The 25,412-nt window shown below is 39.3% G+C and overlaps 1 protein-coding gene across 6 annotated transcripts in view; it reads left to right on the top strand.

Moving 5' to 3' along the window:
* SPATS2L (spermatogenesis associated serine rich 2 like) overlaps nucleotides 1–25,412 on the top strand; it is a 166,406-nt gene that overhangs the window by 99,923 nt on the left and 41,071 nt on the right. For all 6 annotated transcript variants that reach the window (XM_049615912.1, XM_049615913.1, XM_049615918.1 and 3 more), the window contains 3 exons: nucleotides 6,332–6,440; nucleotides 10,123–10,172; nucleotides 12,787–13,033. In XM_049615912.1, coding sequence (XP_049471869.1) covers nucleotides 6,332–6,440; nucleotides 10,123–10,172; nucleotides 12,787–13,033 — 406 coding nt within the window. The remainder of the gene's footprint in view (nucleotides 1–6,331; nucleotides 6,441–10,122; nucleotides 10,173–12,786; nucleotides 13,034–25,412) is intronic.

Below are 25,412 nucleotides of genomic sequence, written 5' to 3'. Positions count from 1 at the left end.
AGAATGAGCAGGCCAGAAGAGGGGAAGCAGTGATGGGCTTCCTTATGGTACATCAGCTTGCAGGTGAGGGAGGGCTTCAGGAGAGCCTCGGGTCTGCTGACTGCTCAGTGAGGCTGTACAGGAAGGTTCTTAAGGAGAGAGGTATACAAATAAATTTTCACCAGCACCCTAGCCACATATTCTGTCCATTTCAAAGACGTGCCGATTTTTACACCTAGACGGACCCTTCTCCTTCATGGCCCAGTGTAAATGTGCCAGCCCTTTTCTTTTTAAAATTTATTGAGCAGCTAATATGTGCCAAATTCTATATCCAACACTTAACATGCATCATCTCTTTTCATTTTTACTGAGACTCTAGCAGGTCATATCCTCATTTTACAGCTGCAAAACCAAGTTTTGACAGTTTAAACAGTTCATCCAGGGTCCTAGAGCTAGGATGGAGCAGGGCCAAGATTAGAATACAGGTTTGTTTCAATTCAAAGCTCCTAAGACATTTAGCTGTCTCCTCTGTAATCTGCCTTCTCCAGGCAAACTTTACTGGTTCTTTCTCTGGAGTACCACAGTACCTTGTTCATAAAGACAGCACGGGGTTACTATACACTTTCAGGTGTAAACGGTTCTGGCTCCACTGCTACACTGTCCCCTTCAGGGCAGGAACTGTATCTGTTCCCCTCTGTGTTCTCTGTGCCTGTCACTTAGTGGGGGCTCAACCAACATCTGTCTGCTGGGCTGACCTTTGGAATGATAGGCACTTACTATGTTATTTTATATTTTTAAAATTTCACAAAATACGGTACCTAAAATGATCAGATCTCATAAATATTCCTCCCATCTCTGTTATTGAAATTTAGAGGACATATACACATTCTCCTACCCATATAATGTTTAGGTCACATCACAGTCACCTGACCTCCACCCCCATATTATTGTGGATGGCAAACGCAGAGTGATAGGATGGCCCAAACCTGCTCACAGAATAGGCCTTTGACCCAAAACAGCAGCTAGATACAGCTACAAGTTGGCATTGTCTCACTCAGCAAATAGTTGTTAAATACCTACACATGCACATGATCAGTCAGGCAGGGTGGGCATGTTGACTATGCAGAGGTGTCTGAGCGGAGGACTCTTGCCCTCATGCCGCTTACCATCTAGTAAGCACGGCATGTACACACTCAGCATGTAGGGTAGAAGACGCTAAGTGTAAAGAGACACCTGCTGATAAGAGCCGTGGGAATTGTAAGGAGGCAGGGTGACTTCTGGCAGGGCTAGTGGAGAAGGACCCCACGGAATACGTGGAACTTCAGCTGGACTCTAAGATTCGGACAAGCAGACACCTCTCCTGTCAAGGACAAAGCTCACAGGGGTGGGGGGGGGGAGCCAACACTGGGCAGAGCGAGAGGGGTGTTGGGAAGGGCAGGCTGGAGCTGCTGATGGCCATGAATGCTCAAATGTAGAGATTTAGCTTTCTTCTCAAGAAAGGGAGTAGAATGGCCATGATTATACTTTAGGAAGTGCAGTCTGGCAGGAACCTCGGAATGAATTTGCAGAGGAGACGCCGGAAGCAGAGAGAGTAGTTATTTTATGTTTATTTGATAATACTGGGTCTCTACTGATCACACAGCTGTGTAGGTGGATTGGAACCGTTTTTGAAACTCAGACACAGTCTAAGTGACTCATCAGTAAGCCAAGAAGAATTTCTAAGAGTCATCACAGACAGGTTCAAAAAATGCACAGTGTGAATGAGGAAATCTGCTAACAGCTCTTAAAGCAGACAGCGCAAGTCCAGGGGAGGGAGGTTAATGTGGGAAACTGAAACTGAGCAGCGTCTGTGAAAGCCACTCTGCCTGGCTGCTCAGCGCAGGCGAAATGCCAGCAGGGCGGGCCTGAGGCAGAACGGGGCAAAGCCTGCCCGGCCAGATAGAAAGCCCCAGAGAGAGGAAGGCAGGAGAGATTAAACTGCTGAAGGTAAAATCAAAACAACTTCTGAGATGCAAAAGGCGGATTTCTCAATTGCAAACTGAATTTGCCAAACCGGATTTAAATTAGTAGAAGCCAAACAAGGGAACGATTTGAGAAAGGTAAAGCTGTTGCTAAATGAACCGCTACCTAGCGGTCCCGACGGTCGCCCAGCAGCCTGCACTGCCGCCTGCTCCACCCCTCCTGGACCGCTCTGTTTGTGGCGTGAGAACCCTGGAGGGATGCAGTCAAGTGCAGCTTCAAACAGTGGGCTTCGACGTGAAGCTGCAGCAGCAGGCACACCAGCTTGGGCTGTGGCAGTGGAGTAAAGGCTGTATGTCTGAAGCAGCCCCAAAAACAACCTCTGCGAAACAGTCACTGCAGGCGTGAATTTTATGAGTTCCCCGTATGCAAACTACCATTAGTCACGCATTGATTGATCCATTCCTCCAGGAGCTTCATTTCCAAATGCAAAGGCAGCCTTTCAATACAACCTCACTATAACACTGCCTTTGTCATCCACTCCTTATTTTTAAAGCTACTTCATAATGAGATCTTTTTTTAGATTTAAATGCTTAGACCCTTTATAACTCTGCTGCGTCATGAATAGGGACCCTGTGAGGTTCCTGTATTTTTATGTGCACGTATAAGCACGCAGAATTTCTCCATCTTTCTCAAAGACATTTTCATTGGAAAGTAGACGTAGTGAATTTATAAATAAGAGGGTGGAAAAACAATACTCCCTTCACATTAGCCAAGCCCTGGGATTAAAGCAAACACAGAGCTTGGCCCAGAAATACAACTAGAATTCAACATTACTATGGAATACCTAAGAATAGGCAGAAATTCTTTTTTCCCATTTCTTTAAAACTTGACATTCCTATCTTAAGTATCTTCCTCTGAGAATTGTGTGCAATATTCATAGTTAGATTTAGTATCAGAACTCAGTTATTGACAATTTTCTTAGGATATGTTCGGAGCTAGAATATATAAAATGACAAGGATAGATGTTTTCTGTATCTGACCGTGGTTTTATTTTTTTTTTCCTTTTAAAGAGGAATAGGCAAGTGTTGTATAAACGTCTAAAAAGAAACTGTCCCTATATGCTGTGGTTTATATATTATGTTTTACCTTAATATAATAAAATATGTTTTGCAGAGGAGAGACTGGAAGCAGGGAGAACAGTTATTTTATGTTTGTTCCATAATTCTGGGTCTTTACTGATCACACAACTGTGCAGGTGGATCGAAAGCTTTGGTCTACATGGGGGGGGGGGAAAAGTTACAGAGAGGGAGGGAGGCAAACCATAAGAGACTCCTAAGGACTGAGAACAAACTACATGGAGGGTGAGGAAGAGAGGAAAGTGGGTGATGGGCAAGGAGGAGGACACTTGTTGGGATGAGCACTGGATGTTGTATGGAAACCAATTTGACAATAAACTATATTTTTAAAAAAGAAATCTTTGGTCTAATGTAATTATAATGCAGTTAATGTAATTAATAACTAATCATTGCATTATTTAGAAGGGTATGGCTGATAAAATAATAATGTAATTTTTAAGGTTTTGTTAATGTTTATTTTTGAGAGAGAGAGAGAGAGAGAGAGACACAAGAGTGGGGGGAAGAAAGAGAGGGAGACACAGAATCTGAAGCAGGCTCCAGGCTCTGAGTTGTCAGCACAGAGCCTACTGCGGGGCTCAAACCTACAAACTGTGAAATCATGATCTGAGCCGATGTCGGATGCTTAACCAACTGAGCCACCCAGGCACCTCAGAAATTTTATTTATTTTTATTTTTATTTTTTAAAGTTTATTTATTTATTTTCAGAGAGAGAGAGAGGGAGGGGCAGAGAGAGAGGGAGAGAAAAAGAGAGCATCTCAAGCATGCTCCAAGCTGTAAGCGCAGAGCCTGACTGGGGAGGGGGGACCTTGGTCCCACAAACCGTGAAATCATGACCTGAGGTGAAATCAAGAGTCAGGCTCTTAACCAACTGAGCCACCCAGGCACCTCAAGATTTTTGTATAACACTAACCAACCATAGTAGCTTGAAATGTTAGAATTTTATTTAAAAGAACTACATTAGAAGGTAACATGTAATGTTTATATGTAACTCCAATGCACTGGTAACTATTAAGCCAATTGTATCTGTTGTTGGACACACATTGTTAGTGATTTTCCTGGCTAAATGCAGGTGTTTTTGTTCTTGTTTTTCTCTCAGCTTCTCTTTAAAAAAAAAAAAAGGGAAATGGGGATGTATTGGTCAAAGAGTACAAACTTCCAGTTATGAGAATAACAAGTTCTGGGGATCTAACATACAATATGGTGATTATAGCTAAAAATGCTATATGCTGTACTTGAAGGTTGTTGAGGGTAGATCCTAAACGTCCTCACCACAAAAAAGAAATGGTAATTATGTAATGGAATGGAGGTATTAGCTAATGGTATGGTGGTAATCATTTCTCAGTATATAAATGTACCAAATCAACACCTTGTACATCTTAACTTACACAATAATAGAGATAGAGATAGAGAGAAAGCTATCTTTCTAACATGATGAATGAATAAGAAAGTACAACTTAACAAAAGAAAGGATAGTTGAGAGATCCTCACATGGCCTTTGCATGGCCTCGTAGGCCGTGCATGATTTAGTCCGTGCCCACCACTGGTCCCTGCTTATATTCTAAAAGCCTCAGTTCTGCCTCCCTCTGTGCCTTACTCCACATTCATACTGTTCCCTCTACCTAAAATGTCTTTCCTCTTACCTCCTACCCATCTCTTCTCACTTGTCCTTCAGATGTTAACATACCTATATAAGGTAAGGTCTCCTTGTCATATGATTGAATGGCATTAATCACAATGTATACATATATATATTTATTTATGTGATCATTTGATCAACACGTACATGCCCCTCTAGTCTGTAAGTTCCAGGAAGTTTGGTGCCTTTGTCACACAATAGGCATTCAAAAAATGTTCACTGAGTGGATTTTTACAGAGGGGAAAGAGAAAAGATGAGAAGGAACCTATATCTGAAGAAGTAAATTTTTTAATATAGAATCTAAAAAAGTAAGAACTATAAAAGGTGAGAATAGAAAAAAAAAAAGCAAAGGAATCCTGAGACACATACATACAAATACATATATTACATTAGAGTCCTTGGTTAAACCCACATGTTTATGAACGTCAAGATTCAAAACCAGCTTTCTGATCAATAGTGTCAAACCTCTGTAAGTTATGTACTTCCAGCTTGTGCTGTTTTCTCATTATAGTCTAAGTACTCTCATGTACAGATCTATATGAGATAGGCTGCCTATTTTCTGACATAATTAGGAACTAGGCTATATTTAACTATACTTAACTAAATGTTCTGGTTAGGAGAGTCACATTACACATATCGTACCCATATAATCTGTAGTCCACGAATCTGATTACAGTAAACTGCATGTAACTCTAAAACTCAATTAGCCATAATTTAACCATTGATAAAAACACACAAAGATTGTGCTGTGCTTTCATGATCATCATTATGGCTACCACTTACCTTTGCACCATGAGGACTCTAGAATCTATCAGTAGCAGCTACAATAATCCCCTTGATAGAAAGCTGGGTGAGCTAGGTTTTGCTCAGATAAGTAGAGCATACTGTAGTAATTCCAAGTTCTGTGAGATAGAGGTCAATGAATTCTATTAGTAAAGAATCCATGCTAAATTTAAGAAATACATATAGGTCATTAAAAATTTATTATCAGCTTAGCTTAACCTATTAAAATCCTTAGCTTTCATATATGTATTTACTTTTACGATGTTTTAAATGTTTGATTTTTAGAAATGTGTTTGGGAACATTCTGTATTATGGCTAAGATTGCCATTTCAAAAGTACAGTGCCCCACACTTTTATGTCTTTGTAAGCATTAATGGAGTTTTACAGCACACTTGTGTGAGCTTTGAGATGACTGCTTGCACTGTGCAGATAAGAGAAGCTGAGGCATGGGGCTATTTCTGTAAGTTTTCCAAAGATGCCCCCTGAGCCAGTGTAGAGGAGAGCTTGAGACAGAAAACGATCTGTGTCTTCACTGAAAACACCTCTTGTATGCATCCTTAGTCTTGGGGATATGTTGAGGGTGAAAAACCAGAATTGGCTTTTCATACTTACTACCACAGTCCTAACAAGGAGCTCTTGGTGGACAGGTATACATAAATAAAAAGGGTATCAAGGTGATTAGCAGGATGAACTTTTGCTGGTCTGAAATGCTTGAGTCTGCTTGATGGCAAGATAGATTAGTTGGCTTTTCAAGGCCTTCTAACAGTTATAGTCTATCTAGTATGGACAATATTTAAAGTGTTTACCTTTCTTTTTCTTTTCTTTTTCCTCATAGATCTATGCAGTTCGCTCAGTTGTTCCCAACAAAAGCAATAATGAAATCGTGCTGGTGCTACAACAGTTTGACTTTAATGTAGATAAAGCAGTGCAAGCCTTCGTGGATGGTAAGCATACATGACCCCTGAACCTGTTAGAACTAAATATTCTATATGTTCTGTGTTTTTCCTCAAATGCATTGAATGTCAATTAGCTACTGACAATGTAATTCTCATAAAAATATGCTAAGCTTTAAAAACACATCCATATACTCAATAAGAGCAGAATTTGGGATTTCTTTCTCCCTCGTGTAAAAAAAAAAGATTGTACCTAGTTTCTAAAAGATACCTATTATAGGGGCGCCTGGGTGGCGCAGTCGGTTAAGCGTCCGACTTCAGCCAGGTCACGATCTCACGCTCCGTGAGTTCGAGCCCCGCGTCGGGCTCTGGGCTGATGGCTCGGAGCCTGGAGCCTGTTTCCGATTCTGTGTCTCCCTCTCTCTCTGTCCCTCCCCCGTTCATGCTCTGTCTCTCTCTGTCCCAAAAATAAAATAAACGTTGAAAAAAAAAAAATTAAAAAATAAATAAATAAATAAAAGATACCTATTATAATGATGCTAATTCCATTGTCCACCAGTCTTTCCAATTTGTTATTAAGCATGCCCTTTATTTGATGGTGTCCTTGTGAATGGAGGGTAATGCACTTCCTTCCTGATCTGGAAAGCCTCCTCAACTCTTCAGCATAGCTGTACTTAGCTGCAGTCCTTGAACTTGATGCTTACATAGTCTGAGAGGACTGGTTTATTCTTTTTTTTTTTTAATGTTTATTTATTTTCGAGACAGCATGCTCACACCCCTGTGCCGGGGAGGGGCAGAAAAAGATGGGGGGGTGGGGGTGGAGACAGAGGATCAGAAACTAGCTCAGCGCTGACAGCAGAGCCCGATGTAGGGCTCAAACTCATGAACCATGAGATCATGACCTGAGTTGAAGTCACATGCTTAACCAACTGAGCCACGTAGGTGCCCCAGTACTGGTTTATTCTTTAGTAGCCTTAGTCTATGATTTTGAGATTGCCTAATTAATCAGAATATCAATTCTGCTCATCTACCTCTAGATCCTTTTTGCTGTCTAAAACAGAATTTTCTTTAGACAAGCAATTGCCAGTGATATCATAGAATCCAAAGTCTTAGGAATATGTTTATCTTATAAATTTGTAACCTACGACCTTATTATTTCCTGTATATTATGGGGAAATTCTCCCCTCCTATTTGAACAGTTTCCACTTATGGACAGAGGTCTCGTACTTGTCCTCAGTTACCATATGGGTTCTGTCCTGGTATTAGTTTCTATGTTGTAAATATGGACTGGCTAAATATAATCTGATAAATTGGGTCAGGGAACACCTGTCAGCACATTTCTCAGTTATATCCTATTTATACTTTCTTTGTTAAGGATGGTTTGATTTACTTATTTTCCTAGGATTGGAATAATTTTCCTAAAGTTCTACAAGTATGGTTGCATTTCAGGCCAGGTCTTGAAACCAGGCCACACTCTAAATCTAAATTCTCTCAACTAATCTCAAGATTTAGGGTCCTAACTGATTTAAAAAATGATTGTCATTCAAAATAGACCTGCAAGCAGACCCATAATGAGCAACCTTTCTGTTTCTCTCTGTCTCATGGACTGGCAGATACAGAGTTTTTAGTCATAAGAAAAAAATAGTAGAAAATCTGATATTGATCTAATTCGCAGCATTTGGTGCAATTTGTCTCAAGAAAAAAATTTTGGAAATCTGCACATCCTGGCGCAGATAAACTCTCAAGATTCACTTGCCAACGTCATTCACATGGAAAAAAGCTTTAGGACAGGAAAAAGGTTATTATCCCCATTCTTCCCCACCCTCACTTGGATTGAAGCCCCCACATTCCCCATCATGAAAGTTTTCATTACAAAGTGACCCTGATGAAATGCACAGATGCTCAGTAACTGATAGACTGTCATCAAATCCGTTTGTATTTAAATAGAGCACCTTGCTTGTCCTTGAAATTGTCACCTCGTTGTCAGTGTTGAGATCTCATTGAAAAAACCCATTGATTGCTGAGAAATCTCATATCACTTTGGTTGGGGACCAGTTGGAAAACTTGTTTAAAAACCACTGAAGTTCGAAAATATTTGTTAGGAATCACTTATGAGGCATATTAAAAGCACTGTTTCTGAGTGGCTTCAAAAGCTTCAAGCCGTTTCAGTATAATTAAAATTTAATAAAACATTTTCTAAATTCTCTGTGAACATGAGTATTCCTTCTTCAGAATTGCTCTCGAAAAGCTCATTGTCCAAATTGCAAATAGAATTTATGTCAAAATGTGAAAATTAGAGGAATAATTGTAAAGCCATAAGCAACTCACCTCCTTTCTCTGATTAGAAAGAACATTATTTAACACTGCTTTTTAATTTTATTTTATTTAGAAAACTGAAGTTTAGCTGTAAGTAAAAACTACCCTAATGATTATTAGCCACTGGATCGGCTAAGAAAAAAGCCTAATAAAAGTGACTTTCTAAAGTTCTTCAAAAGGAGAATACTGTGAAACATTAATTCTCTGGGCAAATGAGAGAAAGACCAGCTCAGTTAATAAAAAGTCTGAATTATAACTTACTTTTAAGTGCGGTGTTATTATTTCAAGTACATGTAACTCAGAAAGCCTAAGAGGGGCATTGAATTGGAAACTTTGAATAGATAGGAATAATTAGCCTGTCTAAACATTTGTCAAAGCAATATGGCCTTCTGCTTATCTAACAGTGACAGTGGACTCAATAATTGGGACCCTACTAATTTGAAATTTGTTAAAAAGACCGGCCTGAAGTTTATCTCTGTTTAGCCAACACACTCATTGTACAGAACTATTAGTATAATGAGATTGTATGAAAAGGCTTAAAATTGTTAAAAGAATACATTTAAGAGCTACTCTTTTAGAATTACCTATTTATAGGAAAACAAATGATGTACTCATTACCAATAACGTATTGGTATTACCCCCAGCCCAGTTGGAATGAGGGAAGAACTTTGTTACACCACGTGGAAAACAGTTATCATAGCTGACTAACAGTATACATGTCTTTTAAAATATTTTACAGCTTAATCAGGTTAGACTTTTCCTCTGAGTCTGTGCAAGGCCACATATGTATGTTAATAGCATGGAGAAAACCTGAGATTAATATGTCAGTCGATGAATTTCTTTTGTTTCAAAGTAGAAGCCTCACAAAGAGCACATCCCATCCTTATGCACAGTGACGAGAGCAAAACCAACCTCAGATAATCTGCCCTCCTTATCACGCTGCTCAAGTTCAAGTTGCAAACATAATGAGTGGGGGCAGAAAAAGAGCAGGAGTGGCCAAGCAAAAAGCTTTGATGCACTTGGTTAATAATATTCAAAATCCCATGTTTGGTCTGGAAGATTATAGGTATTTTGATTCATATATCAAACAGAACAATTTTAATTCCACCTATGGCAATGAAGCTAACAGAACATTCTCAAGATATATTTCATTTTCTCTAAGACAACATAATGATAAAAAGGTAAGCTTCATGTAGTGGGGCTTAATACTTTGATAAAACCAAGATCATGCAGTGAATTAAATGAAAGTCTGGAAATAAAAAATGAAACTGGCATTTTTATTAAGGTAGGATGTATCAAAACAAATGAAAAAGCCACAAAAAAAAAAAAATTGCTACCAGGATGGAAAGACAGAGATGAATTTTGTGTGGTGTTTTATTATGTGAATACGTGTTGAAGGTTCTTTGTCTTTGTCTAGGCAGTGCAGTTCAAGTTCTAAAAGAATGGAATATGACAGGAAAAAAGAAGGTAAGATTAATACTGATTGTAAATTAATCACATCTCCAATCAAAACATCCATGGTTGTTACCATTTAAACAAGGTTACCAATTTTATGCTTCTTTCAAATATGTTGGTATGTAGACCGAGAAAACTTGCAAATTTAAGACTCTCTTCAATTACCAGCCACCCTCACTACTAATGCCCTTGTTTTCTGTTGGAGTGTTTTTAACCACCAGGTGTGCTTTAGAAGTCCCAGAGTTTTTCTTTTTAAGTATTAAGGGGAACCCAGCCGGAGAATTCAAAGGATTCAAGACGTTAACTTGCCTGAACATATTCCTTAGCACAAAGGAAAAAATTAGGGAGTGTTTTAAAGATACTTGAAAAGCTCTAAATATATTTTCACATGTTTTTCCAACTGAAAGAATCTGTCCAAAGCTGCCCTGAGTTGCTTTGTTTTTTTTTTTTTTTGGTTTTTTTTTTTTTTTTGTTTTTTTTTTTGCGGAGTTCTAAACTAGATCTTTAACAAAGGAACAAGAAAATACCTTAAAGCCATAGTAAGAAAGGGACCAATTTTTTTCCTTCTTGATAACCCTGGCAAACCACTCTTTGAGAACAGAGGGAAGGAGATTTTACTCTGCCCTCTTCGAATTATTTTCCTTTCTTGGCTAGTCACAAAGGGTTTGACTTCTGGGCACACGTGAGGTGCGCCTGTGTCACATGGCACTCTGTCTCCAGAACATGCCTGCCTAATCTTGTGGACATATATGGAGCTCAGTAGCTCCTACAAGGTGCACCAGTCTTGTTCTTGGCCTGCAACCTGTTTTAGTCTGATTCTGTTTTCAAAGGAACTGCCCCATCCGTACCCATAATTTCCCAGCCAGGCCTTGTGTTTTGGGTATCCCACAATATAATACTCCAGTCTACCCTTCCCCATGAGGGAAGATCACAGGCCCACAGAACAGGTTTTGAGAAAACAAAAGGCAGCATTACTTCCATAAAATCCTGAGATGACTGAGATTACTGAAATTACCCTTCGCCCTCTGTTCTCCCTTTAGTTTCTTGTGGAATAGGAGGAATTGGGAGATTTTTTTTTTTAACCTTTGTGTGTCACCCTTTTTGACAATCTCTGCTTATCTCTACTCATGGTTTCCCTGACTTCTGTGTGAGCTGAAAATGGTTTGCAAGTGATTGAAAGGCAATATTGACATGTCCGTGGAAAAATCTCAGATGTGCGGTTTGGGTATCAGATTTCTCTGATGTGAAAAAAGGAGCAGAGGAACAACTGCAGACCCAGCTCACTGAGCCTCCATCTTAGAGGCTCAGTGGGAAAATGGTCCCCCCAGCCCAGCAGACATGCAGCTTGCATGGGAACCTGTGCCGCCAGCCCTTCCCTTCACCCAGGGAATGGCTTCTCTCAGCTAGAGGAGCACTACTGGGGGAATGATTGTGGTTTCCATGGGAAAGAAAGGGAATGAGGAGGAGAATTAAGAGGAAACAGTTTCTTTTTATTTTTTCTTTTCAAATGTGTTGAAGAACAAAGCCAGGCTGATGTTCCACTGGCACTCACTACTGCAGCAGGCGGGTGGGACAGGGTCTGCTCTAATGGGTCAGGCATCTGTTCTGCTTGGCCAAGGTCTGCGCCGTCCTGAATGTTAAATACATTGAGTACCCCGAAGGTACAAAACCAAAGTCAAGTAAAGCGTGCAACATAATTGGGAACATCTTCTTAATTTCCTGTATATTATTATGTATCATCTATTAGGGCATCTTAGGAGAGGTACCGTAAAACCCTGCCATATTGTGATAATTGGGGTCCAAAAACATTTTAATGGTCTAAAATGCAGGGTGGTGTTATTTCAAAGTAAATAAAGTGAAACCATGTAATGCTGTTCGCCTCATAGCCGAGAGGTCGTCCAGGATTCCAGCTGCACAGTCCAAATCCAGGTGGACCCAGATCGGTTTGGCATGGCTTTATAGCGGTTGTCTGCGCCAGCTTAAATTCTCGTGGGGATGATTATGTGTCCTGTGGCTGCCTTGCACTCCGTGGACAGTGGCAGCCATGCCAGGAATCTCCTGGTTGATTAGTATCTATCTCGGCAGACCCAACCTGGACTTTGGGGACCTGCCTTCTACTTCTTCATCTTGCAAGGACTTGCCTGCCCTTTTCTTACTGATTCTCCTCCTCAACCTCCTAACCTCCCCGGAGGATCAGAACCCTTGTCTCCCACCACCACATCACCAATTTAAGAAATGTGAGCTCTTCTCCAGTGGCACAATATCTGAATTCAAGTTCTTTGAAAGCAGTTCTCACAGGATTTTACTATATTACCGTTCATATATATATGGCTTCAATTTGCTCCAATAATATTTTGACTTTTAGGCCATTCCCTGCTATTTTTTCCTTTTAAGGGAACTTTTATTTGCTCACTATGTTTATGAGGTAAAAGTTTACACAACTTACCGTGAGAAAGAAGATACTTACATTAATGTGGGCGGTTAATAAAAATGTAGGTGTTTTTGCCCATTCTAAAGGGCCAGAAAGCAAACAAGATAACATACTTCATTTTGATGTCTAGGTTCACTTTGTATCTAAAGGGTCTGAGCTGAATAATATTATCTTCTCATTTGTTTCTCATTCTAGAACAATAAAAGAAAAAGAAGCAAGTCTAAGCAGCATCAAGGCAACAAAGATGCTAAAGACAAGGCAGAGAGGCCGGAAGCAGGGCCCCTGCAGCCACCACCGCCCCAGATACAAAATGGCCACATAAATGGCTGTGAGAAGGACAACTCATCCACCGATTCTGCCAGTGAAAAACCAGTCCTTATCCCTCGTGAGAAAAAGATCTCGATACTCGAGGAACCTTCAAAGTCCCCTCGTGGGGTCACAGGTCAGTAATTCTCGTACAGAGTCGCTTAGGAAGGCACAGAAGAAAAGGATGCAGAGGGAACCCACTGAGTTGATTGTTTCTACTGTTGATATTGTTGAAAGAGAAGGGTTGTTCTGCATCGTGCAGGGATGCAGACATCTTCCCATAGGAAGGGGGTGGGGAGGATGTTGCAGGGCCAAAGAATAAAACTCAGTTTAGCCCCGCACTAAGTCAGAGGATTATTTTTTCCAAGGAACATAGTTCTAATCTGTATTAGCATCATCGGGAAAACAGAAATTCCAGTTAAAAGAAATTTTCTTTCAAGACACCTTTTCCTGGGATAAGGGAGAAATAATTGATGACAAGAGCAAATGTTATTAAAGGGTAGATCAAATTATTTTAACTTTTGGTATTTTATATTATGTGACAGAACCTAACCTTCCAGGGTGTTAGAATCTGGAATATTAATTATTTGCGCTATAGCTATATCTTAATCAGTCCACCAAAGGCTACTTTTTAATCAAGTGTATGATGTTGGGTGCATCATTTCATCTCTAGTGTCCCATTTCCTTCCTGTAAAATAAGGAAACTATACGACAATGTACTAGATCAGTGGCCCTCAATACCGTCTTACTGAATACTCCATTTTATAACAAATCCTAAAATAAAATTCATAGATAATATAATCTATATAATCTATCTAGAAACAGGATTTCAATAAAGCAAAAAATGTGAGAAATCAGGAACCACTAAAAAATAGAAAACCTGATAAAATGGTCTGATATACACACCCACTTATAATGAATCGCTTTGCACTTAAAAGAGAACAGTGGTCAACAAGATATTGTAGACAGTGGTTTTTTTTGTATTTCACCTGTGATGTAAGAGCTGAATGAGAATGTTTGTATATAGACACAGCATCGCTAGGAAAGCAGCTACTACAAATGCAGGCTGATGCAGGGATGATAGTTGTTAGATACCGTGACTACAGGTGTCGTTGGCCGTGTGATTTTCCCAAATGGTGCAAAACTTTTGATTGGTTCCGAACACCATAAAATACAATCTTTTCTTAATTTACCCAGTATTAAATCCCAGATATCCAAGTAAATCCTGGAAATCTGTAGGAAAATTATATTAAAAAATACTTGTGTTTATATGTAAAGCATCCAACGGGACATGAGAAAGTTCAGGACACAGGATGATTCTTTGTTGTGCAGGATGCCTGTGATTGTAAGTCACCTGGCTATAGGTGTAGGCCCCTCCCCCACACACAAATTTTAAAAATGCCCCATCAGTTTTTCAAAGTGCCTTCGAAGCGGTGGTAGATTCTCCCAGTGAGAACCAGATAATTCCTGAAGTCCTTCTAGTTACAAAATCCTCCTTTTATTGACTCAGTGACTCTTTAAATTCTTCCTACACGCAAAGCACTGTGCTCTCAGGCCATAGTAAATTCAGAGAAGGGTATGGTATGGTTGAGGCCCTGAGGGAATCACATCCTGTTATTTATTCTTGAAGAGAAGGCTGGGTTTACAGTTTAGGGAACAGAGGTGCTACATCCAACTGAGTGATCCGGGGAAGTTTTGTGGGAGTAGTAGTTATTGAAGGACCCATCAATTTGAATGAGGAGAGGGGATTTGGAAGGTTGAAAAGAAGTGGAGAAAACTTGACTCCATACTCTTGTATGTCTGCAGTCTCTGAGTAAGACAGGCCCTGCCTAGGAACAATTCAGTCCAGCAGAAGATGATGCAAACAGAACATCTCCTGGTGACATGTCCCAAATCAGGGCTCCAGTGAGGAAGCAATACATTAAATAACTGACATGCTACACAGCACACTAGTGAGTTTGCAACTTGCTCACGAAGCACTAATTTTCTTCCATAAACACATTACCTACCAACTCTCTTAATACTGAGTGCCGTAATTCAGATCATCCTTACTGTGCAATGCTTCCTTAAAACCAACCCAACAGGGGCGCCTGGGTGGCTCAGTTGATAAAGTGTCCGACTCTTGATTTCGGCTCAGGTCATGATCTCACAGTTTCATGAGTTCGAGCCCCATGTCAGGCTCCATGCTGATTGTGTGGAGCCTGCTTGAGATTCTCTGTCTCCCTCTCTCTGTCCCTACCCTACCTGTGCTGACTCTCTCTCTCAAAATAAATACACTTAAAAATTAAAAAAAAAAAAAATAGCCTATTTCCCTTTAGAATCTAAATTTTCCAGGAATTTTTAAATTCAGTTTTTACTACACCTACAGTTTTGAGAATGTTTTGATTTATAGTAAGGGCAGGGGAAAGAAATTAAATAATTGAGTGGCAGATTCCCAACTTTGCTTGTTATTGCTTTCACACGAATTACTTTCAAAATCTAATTACTCAAGTTACTGTTTTGATATCAATCACAGACTAAAAGCCTAGCACGTATATTTGTTCATTTACTTATAATTTATACCTTCTTTCTAAAACAATTTCGGTAACTCTATCAAGTATATGACATTAGAGCAAATTCAATATTGAAGCGCTTCACTTCACAGTGGATAGCTGCCTTGAAAGTTAAGTACCCACTGGAGGAGTTCTCTGTACAAGGAGGTTTTTGTAAACTCTAACATGAAACTTTGTGTGAAGAATCCTTCATTGCACAAAGAGCCATCCCAAGTTTTGTAAGTTTAGCATGAAGGCATTGAAGTATGTCAGTATTATTTGTTAATGTTACTGGTTCACTTCAAATCTATACTTCACGTAAGTTTTCCTGTTAAGGACTGAATGATGATCATGGAAGATTATTAGATGATTTTGCAAAAGGAAGGGAATCCTCCTGGTTGACCATTAACATCAGCAGCAGCTCACTCATAAATTTAAAAATGAGTTTGTCACTAGTTAGGTTTTCCTTCCCAAAGATAATGAAAGTTCATCAGGAAGGTGGTGCCAAAACTGTGAAATGGCCTTGAAATGCTCATCCAATCCATTGGAAACCCCGAGACCCCTAACAGGTATTTCACAGATGAGTGTTAGGTCTTGGACATTCTGTACCCCATTTTGAATGTAGAGCCTTGGCACCGGAAAGGATGGCAGTGATCCTTGAAGCCCATCTCCTCACTTTATTGCCGAGGAAGCTAGAGCCCCTCAGGTTGAGAAGATAACCCGCACCCCTGGGGTAACTCTTTTTAGTTTGCAAAAGCCTGTAATTTAATGCATGCATTCAGAGAGTCTCTGCTGAAACCGTGGGCTCCATAACTCCTAAATGATGTATAATTGAAAAATTAGGAAAAGGTAATCCTAACAAAGCCATATAATGATATTCTGTACTTGAGTGGGTTCAAAGTATGAGTGTAAAAGAAATCTCCAGTCTGCTTGCAGTCGAGCATTTATCAATCTTTCCAATAATGAAACTGGCTCAAGAAAGCTTGCCCTGAATGCCCAGCTGGGCAGCAGGCTGTGAACATGTGGAACACACATTTTATCTTTTTATAACACCTTGACATTCAAGATTTCTCTTTTTCAAAAATTTTAAACAGAATCACTTTCTGGTAGGGGAGAAGTTAGCTTTAAGATATATGCAGGTGGTTCAGGGGTGTTAGTGTGACTTCCTACGTGAAAAATAACCACCAAACGCATCATCATTGCAGGCTGTAAATATAGCACTGTCGAGTGGGACAATGCTGCCTGTCAGCATGTAGCTTAGAAGTTTGGGAGTTTGATTTAAACTTAGTACAAAATTACTTCTTTAAGCCTTGGAGTAGTTTTTTTTTTCTGTATTTCGGAATTTTTAATAACAGCTCAAATTAGATCTTTTACATAATCCAATCATGATCATTCTGTGTCCAAGTACAAAGTCAGACAAGGAATAGATTAAGATTTATTTTTACCAAAAGTAATGCCAAGGATCATTTTTATTCCTAAAGTCCATCTAAATGTCTAAAGCACATTATGACTTTAGGGTTCAATTTTCCTAAATATTCTTCCTGCTCTACTTTTCTCAAGGCATGTATTACTGAAATGTTTAGGTGGTTATCACCGGATAGGTCAGAATTCAAATTCAAGAATTCAAATTCCTGTGTGGCTTTCTCTCACTGGACACAATTCCCACTGAATAGGAAAGGAGCCGGATTACGGGCCACCAACTGACTACATTGAGAGAAACTTTGAGGCGGGGCTTTTCTTGGCTTCAGCTCCCCTGACGGCCAGCAGGCTTCCTTTATGTCCCCTGGTCTTGTGAAGCATCCTGGGAAGCCAGCTCTTGTGTTATTCGTTACCTGTCTCAAACAGAAAGCTCCATGCTGTGTTCACTGACCTGCACAAACCGGACTTCACAATCTGCTCTGTATCACAGAACAGGAGCAGCCCAGTCATTTTGCCTTGACAATACACATTGTCTATTTGGGCATGGCACTGGCACAGAACTGCTTTCTCATTCTCAAAGTGAGCGGAACCAAACATGAGAGAAAGGATCCCGTTATTTTAGAATGTTCGCTGCTTGTCCCTCATTTGTGCGTCTTGTTAACACCCCACACCACCACACACACACACCTCACCAGACTGTTTCACAGTATTTTTATGGTATGAGGTTTCCTATAGGATTTCCAAGCAGATTTTTTTAATGCTACTGTCAGTCCTAGCCTCAAGATTATCTCCCCTGCTTCTCTAAGCCCCTATATTGGACCAGAGGATTAGAAAAGATCAACAAGATGAAAGCAGCTTGCCTGGAACTTTAATAGTAAAGCCAAATGTGTATATTCCAGGATTTCGGCAGTGCCAGCCCTCCAAGCAATATAATATTGTAGCTAAGAACCAGGCTTTAGCATTAGAGGTGTTTGGATTCAAGTCTTGGCCTCATCGCTTACTAGGTGACCTGGGACAAGTTAGCCACTCTGTGTCTCCATGTCCTCACCTGCAAAATAGAAAATATGACTCCACTTTACAAGACTGTGGTATGCAGTAAGTGAGGTGTCTAAAGTGATTAGCACAGCATCCGGCATAGAGTCAACCCTCAGATCATTTATGTGTCTAGTAAACATTTTTAAGCATCCTGACATGAGCCAGGAATTCTAGACGAAGCAAACAAGACAGCAAAACTTCTGCCCTCATGAAGTTTGCATACGTTTTGGAAGGTGAGGTGAAGAGATGCATAATAAATCAGAATACAGCTAAGTTACCACGAGAATTCTAGATGATAGTAAACGTTGCGAAGGCAGTGAGTAGGAGAGAGATCAGGGCAGGGGTCAAGATCAGGTGTGTAGCAACCTGAAATAAGGCCGTCATGTCCCGTGAGTGATTGAAGAGGAGACATGGGAGCTGAGACCCAGAGGCCTCAGAGCAGGTTCTCTCACACCAGGTTACAGTGGTCCAAGCAGCCAATGTTTTATTTAAACCTTAATTAAGGACTTTAGCTGAAACCCTTGCAGAGCCATAACCATGGGCTTTTTACTCTTTTTTTAAATTAAAGATACAATACTTTCTTAATCTATGTAGCCGATACTAAGTAGTGTCCTATGAACTCGCATTTTGAAAGTTTACATTTGAAGCACAGTAATTGCTATTCTCACTCCTCGTTAATGATTATTTTAGCATCTAAATACTCAGTGTTAGCTCCTGTTCATGGTTGTGCGCTGTGCAGTCACACCCTCAGTTTCACACCCTCAGCAGCACCATGTCAGAACTGTTTGGGGAACGTTAGGGGAGGCCTTCAACTGCATTTTCCATGACCAAGACCTCTGCTTCCTTTCTCCGGGTGTGACAAAGCAGAAAGAGACAGACACAGACATGGGGTGTAGTGACAGGAGGGCATAGGAAACACACAACCCCTCGGGTATTTTTCTGTCACCCGGGTAGAGTGAAATCCACAGCCCTCTCCCTTCTCCTTCTCATTTGAAAACTACTTTTGCTGCAACCCTGCAGCAAACACACAAAACTACTCTCTCTGAAGAGCTGATATCTTCATAACTTCCCACCCATACTTTGTTATGGCGATTTCAGTAACAAAGAGACTTAATTAAATGGAATGCACTCCTTGCAAAGAACAAAAGGCCTTCCAAAAAAAATTGTTTTTTAAATTTTTGAACAAAGATTTAAATGGCTCTATCAAAATATAGTGAGAATTGACTCTGTTTTGCAGTGAAATAAGTCAGTGAAACAAATTAAGGGAAATTGTCCACCTTGTGTCATTGGGCAGCTTAATTCATTGACTTTCTTATCTATTATCTTTTAATATAAATAAACCTGTAAAGGTATTAGTAACAAATGAGACCTTGAAAGGTAATGTAAATAAAACTAAAAGGTCTGCTTCCAATCTGAAAGTTACCAGCTTTATGCCCACCGATCTGATCAAGTTTAATAGGACTTGAAATAATAAAGTCTATCTGTCTTTGATAAAGAACTTACAAAGAGGCAGAACCAACAGACATTATGTCTTTGAAATAAACCTGTCTGTTTGGGTCTCTGTTTCAAAGTTGTTGGTTCCTCTGACTCTATGTTAATTATCCTGTCATGCAGTGACAGAAGAATGACGGACCATGCAAATCCAGGTGCGTTGTCACTGTAACGTGAAGAGAGTTTTCTTGGGGCTTTATCACTAGACCGTTATTCTGTAACAGCTAAAAGAATTATCTTTACTCACCGTCATCTCTTCACCTCTGTCTCTCACTTATCATCTTATTCAGTATGGCTTACAGCCCCATCACTCCAAAGAAATTGCTCCCACAATGATTATCAATGGCCTCAGTGGATTAAATTTAGCACGCATTTTCCAATCTGTACTTTATCTTTTTCTGTCTGTAACATTCAGTGCTGTTGATCACATGATCCTTAAGGACTCTATTTTTTCTTTTCAGTTCCTCTGACATGACACCCTCCTGATTTCCCCTCCATCTTCATTGCTCCATTTTTTCCTTTGAGGGTCATTCTTCTCTACGTAGGCTGTTAATTGGTACAGCTTGTCAAGACTTGGTTTGTTCCAAGTCCTTTCTCCTATAAGACCCTGTACTGTCTTCTTAGATCATTTCAACCATGCCCAGGTTTTAATTATGTAAGCTGGCTCACAAATTCCTCTTCCCAGGCCAGGCTCCTCTCTGTGTTCCAGACTCTTACTTGACACTTTCACTTCAACAGTTCAAAGCACTTCGACAATATGCTTAAAGCAAACTCATGATCTCCCTTCCAGTCTTAGCTTTCTTTTAGTGTTCCTGATCTTAGTGAACTATCCATCCAATGTGCAAGCCAGGAATCTAGACATCAGTCCTGACATCTTCTCCTCATCCAATCCATCAACAAGTCCTCTCGATTTTCTTTTCCAAATGTTCCTAGAACCCATCTGTTTCTCACAGTCTCTACCTGTGCCTCCCCACCAAAGCCATCATCCTCTCTTGCCTATGTCGCTGTACGAGTCCACTGATTAATGCCCTAGCTTTTAGATTGTTCCCCTCTAAGTCATTCTATATCCTGAAACCTTTTCAAAACACAAATCTGAACTCTTAAGATAAAAACGGAAAGTCTTACCGTGGCCTACAGGCCCAACGTGGTCTGGCCCCTAAGTGATGCTCCAACCTCACTGAATGGCCTGCTCCTTCTTGCTGTCTCTACTCCAACCCTCCTGGTCCCCTCTCAGTCCCTCATATAGACTGTGTGTGTGCAGTCAGGTTCAAGTCCAGAGACCGAAACCACACAGTTTATTTGAATGGGAGGAATGTAATACAGGGAATTACTAACTAAAACACTAGAAACACGAAGAGGTGATTACTAAAAGGAATAAATGAGGATTCTAAGGGTTCTAGACATGGCAGGAGAGTAGTTACTGTCTCTAGAAAGGCTGGACAATAAAGAGAGCCCTCCAATCCAAGATTGAGATTGTGACCTCATTGAAAGCATGTGGAACATGCAACCTTGTGGCAGCAAAACAACTACACTAACAACCAAACAAACAGACAAACAAAAACTGTCACAGGGCATGGACTGAGCTGTTCTATAGAAGAACTTTACCATTGCCAGAGGGTGTAGATAGACTGGAACTGCTTGAAGCCACTGCCAGTGCGGGGGATGCAGGGACCATGGCATGACTGCAGCTGGAGCTCTTCTGCATGGCTCCCACCTCCTGTGATGAATAAGCATAACAACAAAGAACCGGAACTAGAAGAGAAGTGTATTCCTGTCCTCTTAGCCCTGCATGGTCACTTTATTGCCCTCCACTGATAAAGCTAACATTCTGTGAGCTGGCAAAAGAGAATCGTTTGCAGGGGCCAGCTCCTGTATCACAAAGTAAGGCAAAGAAGGGTGGATTTGAGCCAAGAGAAAATAACTTGATAACTGGCACACAGGGCTTTCTCCTGCCTTAAATGCTGTCTCTGCCTAGAGTGCACTTTCCTGCCTTCTTACCTGATGAGCTCACAGGTTCTATCTCTTGGGGAGTTACTCCTTGCTGTCCCTACATCAAATATGCCAATTACAGATTGCAGAATGCTATGTACTTTTCTTTCATAACACTTACCATCGTTGTAATTCTACATTTGTCTGTGTGCTGGTGTGATTTATATGTCTTCCTAATACACTGCAAGTTCTGGAAAGATGGGGGCCACATCTGTCTTTGATCACCATTCTTGTTCTGGTGCCTGAAACAGACACCGGACACAATAGGCACTCAGACAAGCAAGCCTTTCTCATGGTCTTCACTGAATTATTAGTGATAGAATATGTAAAGTACAGGTTAAATTTAGTAAAGTGGCTATGCTGCTTTTTAAAGATAATTAGGGATTTTGTATTTCTGATTTTATTTTTTTTTCAATATATGAAGTTTATTGTCAAATTGGTTTCCATACAACACCCAGTGCTCATCCCAAAAGGTGCCCTCCTCAATACCCATCACACACCCTGCCCTCCCTCCCACCCCCCACCAACCCTCAGGTTGTTCTCAGTTTTTAAGAGTCTCTTATGCTTTGGCTCTCTTCCACTCTAACCTCTTTTTTTTTTTCCCTTCCCCTCCCCCATGGGTTTCTGTTAGGTTTCTCAGGATCCACATAAGAGTGAAACCATATGGTATCTGTCTTTCTCTGTATGGCTTATTTCACTTAGCATAACACTCTCCAGTTCCATCCATGTTGCTATAAAGGGCCATATTTCATTCTTTCTCATTGCCACATAGTACTCCATTGTATATATAAACCACAATTTCTTTATCCATTCATCAGTTGATGGACATTTAGGCTCTTTCCATAATGTGGCTATTGTTGAGAGTGCTGCTATAAACATTGGGGTACAAGTGCCCCTATGCATCAGTACTCCTGTATCCCTTGGGTAAATTCCTAGCAGTGCTATTGCTGGGTCATAGGGTAGGTCTACTTTTAATTTTCTGAGGAACCTCCACACTGTTTTCCAGAGTAGCTGCACCAGTTTGCATTCCCACCAACAGTGCAAGAGGGTTCCCGTTTCTCCACATCCTCTCCAGCATCTATAGTCTCCTGATTTGTTCATTTTGGCCACTCTGACTGGCGTGAGGTGATATCTGAGTGTGGTTTTGATTTGTATTTCCCTGATGAGGAGTGACGTTGAGCATTTTTTCATGTGCCTGTTGGCCATCTGGATGTCTTCTTTAGAGAAGTGTCTATTCATGTTTTCTGCCCATTTCTTCACTGGGTTATTTGTTTTTCGGGTGTGGAGTTTGGTGAGCTCTTTATAGATTTTGGATACTAGCCCTTTGTCCGATATGTCATTTACAAATATCTTTTCCCATTCCGTTGGTTGCCTTTTAGTTTTGTTGGTTGTTTCCTTTGCTGTGCAGAAGCTTTTTATCTTCATAAGGTCCCAGTAGTTCATTTTTGCTTTCAATTCCCTTGCCTTTGGGGATGTGTATTTCTGATTTTAAAAGAAATTTATACTAATGAAGAAATTTTAAAAATGCAGTAAGGTTTAAGAAAAAAAAACAGAAACAACCACTGTTAAATTTCATTTCAGAATTTCTTAACTGCACAGATATATAGGATTTTTTAAACCAAAGATCACATTATGTAGTATGTGAACTTTTGTATTCTTTTTCATTAACGTGACATTACAGACATTACCTCATACCATTATATATTCTTTAAAGACATTATTTTAATGGCTACATTGTGTTCTTATGAATTTGACATATTTCTTTTTAATTCCCAAACTATTGTCCCTATGGATTGTTTCCATTTGTTTATTACTATTATAAATAATGCTATAGTGAATACTTCTTATATATAAATCTTTATAAACAACTATGATTATTTAATTGGCATATTTTCTTAGAAGTGGAATTATTGGGGTCAAAGAGTATGAATATTTTTGTAATTCTTAATATATTGCTGTCCACAAAGATTGGACTAATCTCACTGTTTTCATTTGTAAAACTGACAATAGGGCAATGGAACATTTTAAAATGTTTAATTTCCATTTGCATTGTTCTTTGTGAATATTTAAAAACACTAAGATTATGATCAAAGAACTAATTTATTATTATTATTATTATTATTATTATCAGTTATCATAAAACACTAACATATTCACTTAACTACTTTTAAGTGAATGTAATATACTTTAAGCAACACAGACATTAGAAATTTTAGGCATAATTTTATAACAACTAAATTATACTGTGTCTTTTTATCAATTTTTTCTAAGTAGAACTACTTCACAATACTTTACAATGTTAATCATCATCAGACAATGTGTTTTACTGTGTATTAGGAAGATCTTAACTCAGTGGCTTAAAATAATTTCTTTAGACCTACTCTTATGGTTATACATTTCTTAAACTTAGACCTGAATTCTATGTGTACTTCTTTCAGCCTACTTATAAGTAAATAAAACTTTCACTGAAAAGTAAAGTCTAACAAGAAAAAAGAGTTTTCAGAAACTTCCAAGTCTGAACACATACATGTCTATACATAGATTATGAAAAATCTTTGAATCTAAGTCCTGTATTTCTCCCAAGAGGAAGATTTGTTTTCTTTGGTACTGTTAGCAAAAAAACAACCACCACAGTTTATGTTTTGTTGTGTAAAATAAATCCACACAAGAAGCAATCAAATGTGACCTATAACAAAGAAAAAGATTAGAAGCAGAACAATATTGCTCATGAATAAAGAAGCAAAATCTTCAACAAAGTATTAGCGAATTGAAGTAAGCAATATATAAAAAAGATAGTACACTATGACCAAGTGTGCTTTTTCCCAGGAATGCAACGTTGGCTTAACATTTAAAAACCAATTAATGTAATTTTCTGTGTTAACAAAACAAAAGAGAAAAGCAATATGGTCATCTCAATTAGTGAAACAAAATCACTTGGCAAAATAATAAAAACTCCCAGAAAACTAGGAATATAAGAGAATTTCCCAATAAGCATATGAAAAATCTGCTCTACAGTTAATATCATATTCAATAATAAAACGTTGAATGCAGTTTCCCTAAGATCAGAGCAATGCAAGGACTGCAATTCTACATTGCACTAACCTAGGATTCCTAACCTTTGGAAAGAAAGAAGTTAAACTGCATTTAAGGATGTCATTATTGCCTATAAAGAAAATTTTAAGAAATCTACAAAAAAAAACTAATAAGGAAATTAACAAAGTATCTAGGTATAAAGTTCAATATATAAAAACTCAGTTGTATTTTTGCATTCTAGCAGCCAACAATTGGGAAATGAAATTTTTAAAAATACTATACAATAACCTAAGATACATAAAATACCTATGAATAAATTTAACTAAAGTTGCTCAAGACACTAAAAACTGAAAAACAATGCTGAGACCAGTTAAAGAAAAGCTAAATAAATGGTATGATGTATCATGCTAAAAGATCAAAAGATGCAATATTGTTAAGATACTGATTATCTACAAATTGATTTGTAGATTCAACTCAGGCCCAATCAAAATCCCATCCGATTTCTTGTAGAAAGATACTGATTGTTTTTGTAGAAGTAAGCTGATTCTTTTTTTTTTTTTTAAGTTTATTTATTTTGAGAGAGAGAGAGAGAGAGAGAGAGCTCAAGCAGGGGAGGGGCAGAGAGAGAAAGAGAGAGAGAATCCCAAGCAGGTTCCACGCTGTCAGCATGGAGACCAATGCAGGACTTGAGCCCACAAACTATGAGTTCATGACCTGAAATCAAGAGCCAGAAGCTTAACTGAGCCACCCACGTGCCCTGAAATAAGCTGATTCTTAAATCTACATTGAAAAGCAAAGATCCTAAGATAGCCAAAACAATCTTGAAAAAGAAGAGCAAAGTTGGAGGGCATATATGACCTGATACTAAGACTCGTTATATAGCTACAGTAAACAGGAAATGTGGTGTTAGGGGTAAGGATAGACAACTACATCCATGGAATAGAATGTGGTCCAAAAATAGACTACACATATATAGTCAATTGATTTTCAGCGAAGGTACCAACATAATTCAGTGGG

This window comes from Panthera uncia, assembly GCF_023721935.1.
Source record: "Panthera uncia isolate 11264 chromosome C1 unlocalized genomic scaffold, Puncia_PCG_1.0 HiC_scaffold_3, whole genome shotgun sequence".
NCBI classification, from domain to species: Eukaryota; Metazoa; Chordata; class Mammalia; order Carnivora; family Felidae; genus Panthera; species Panthera uncia.
This window is presented reverse-complemented; position numbering and strand designations above follow the sequence as displayed.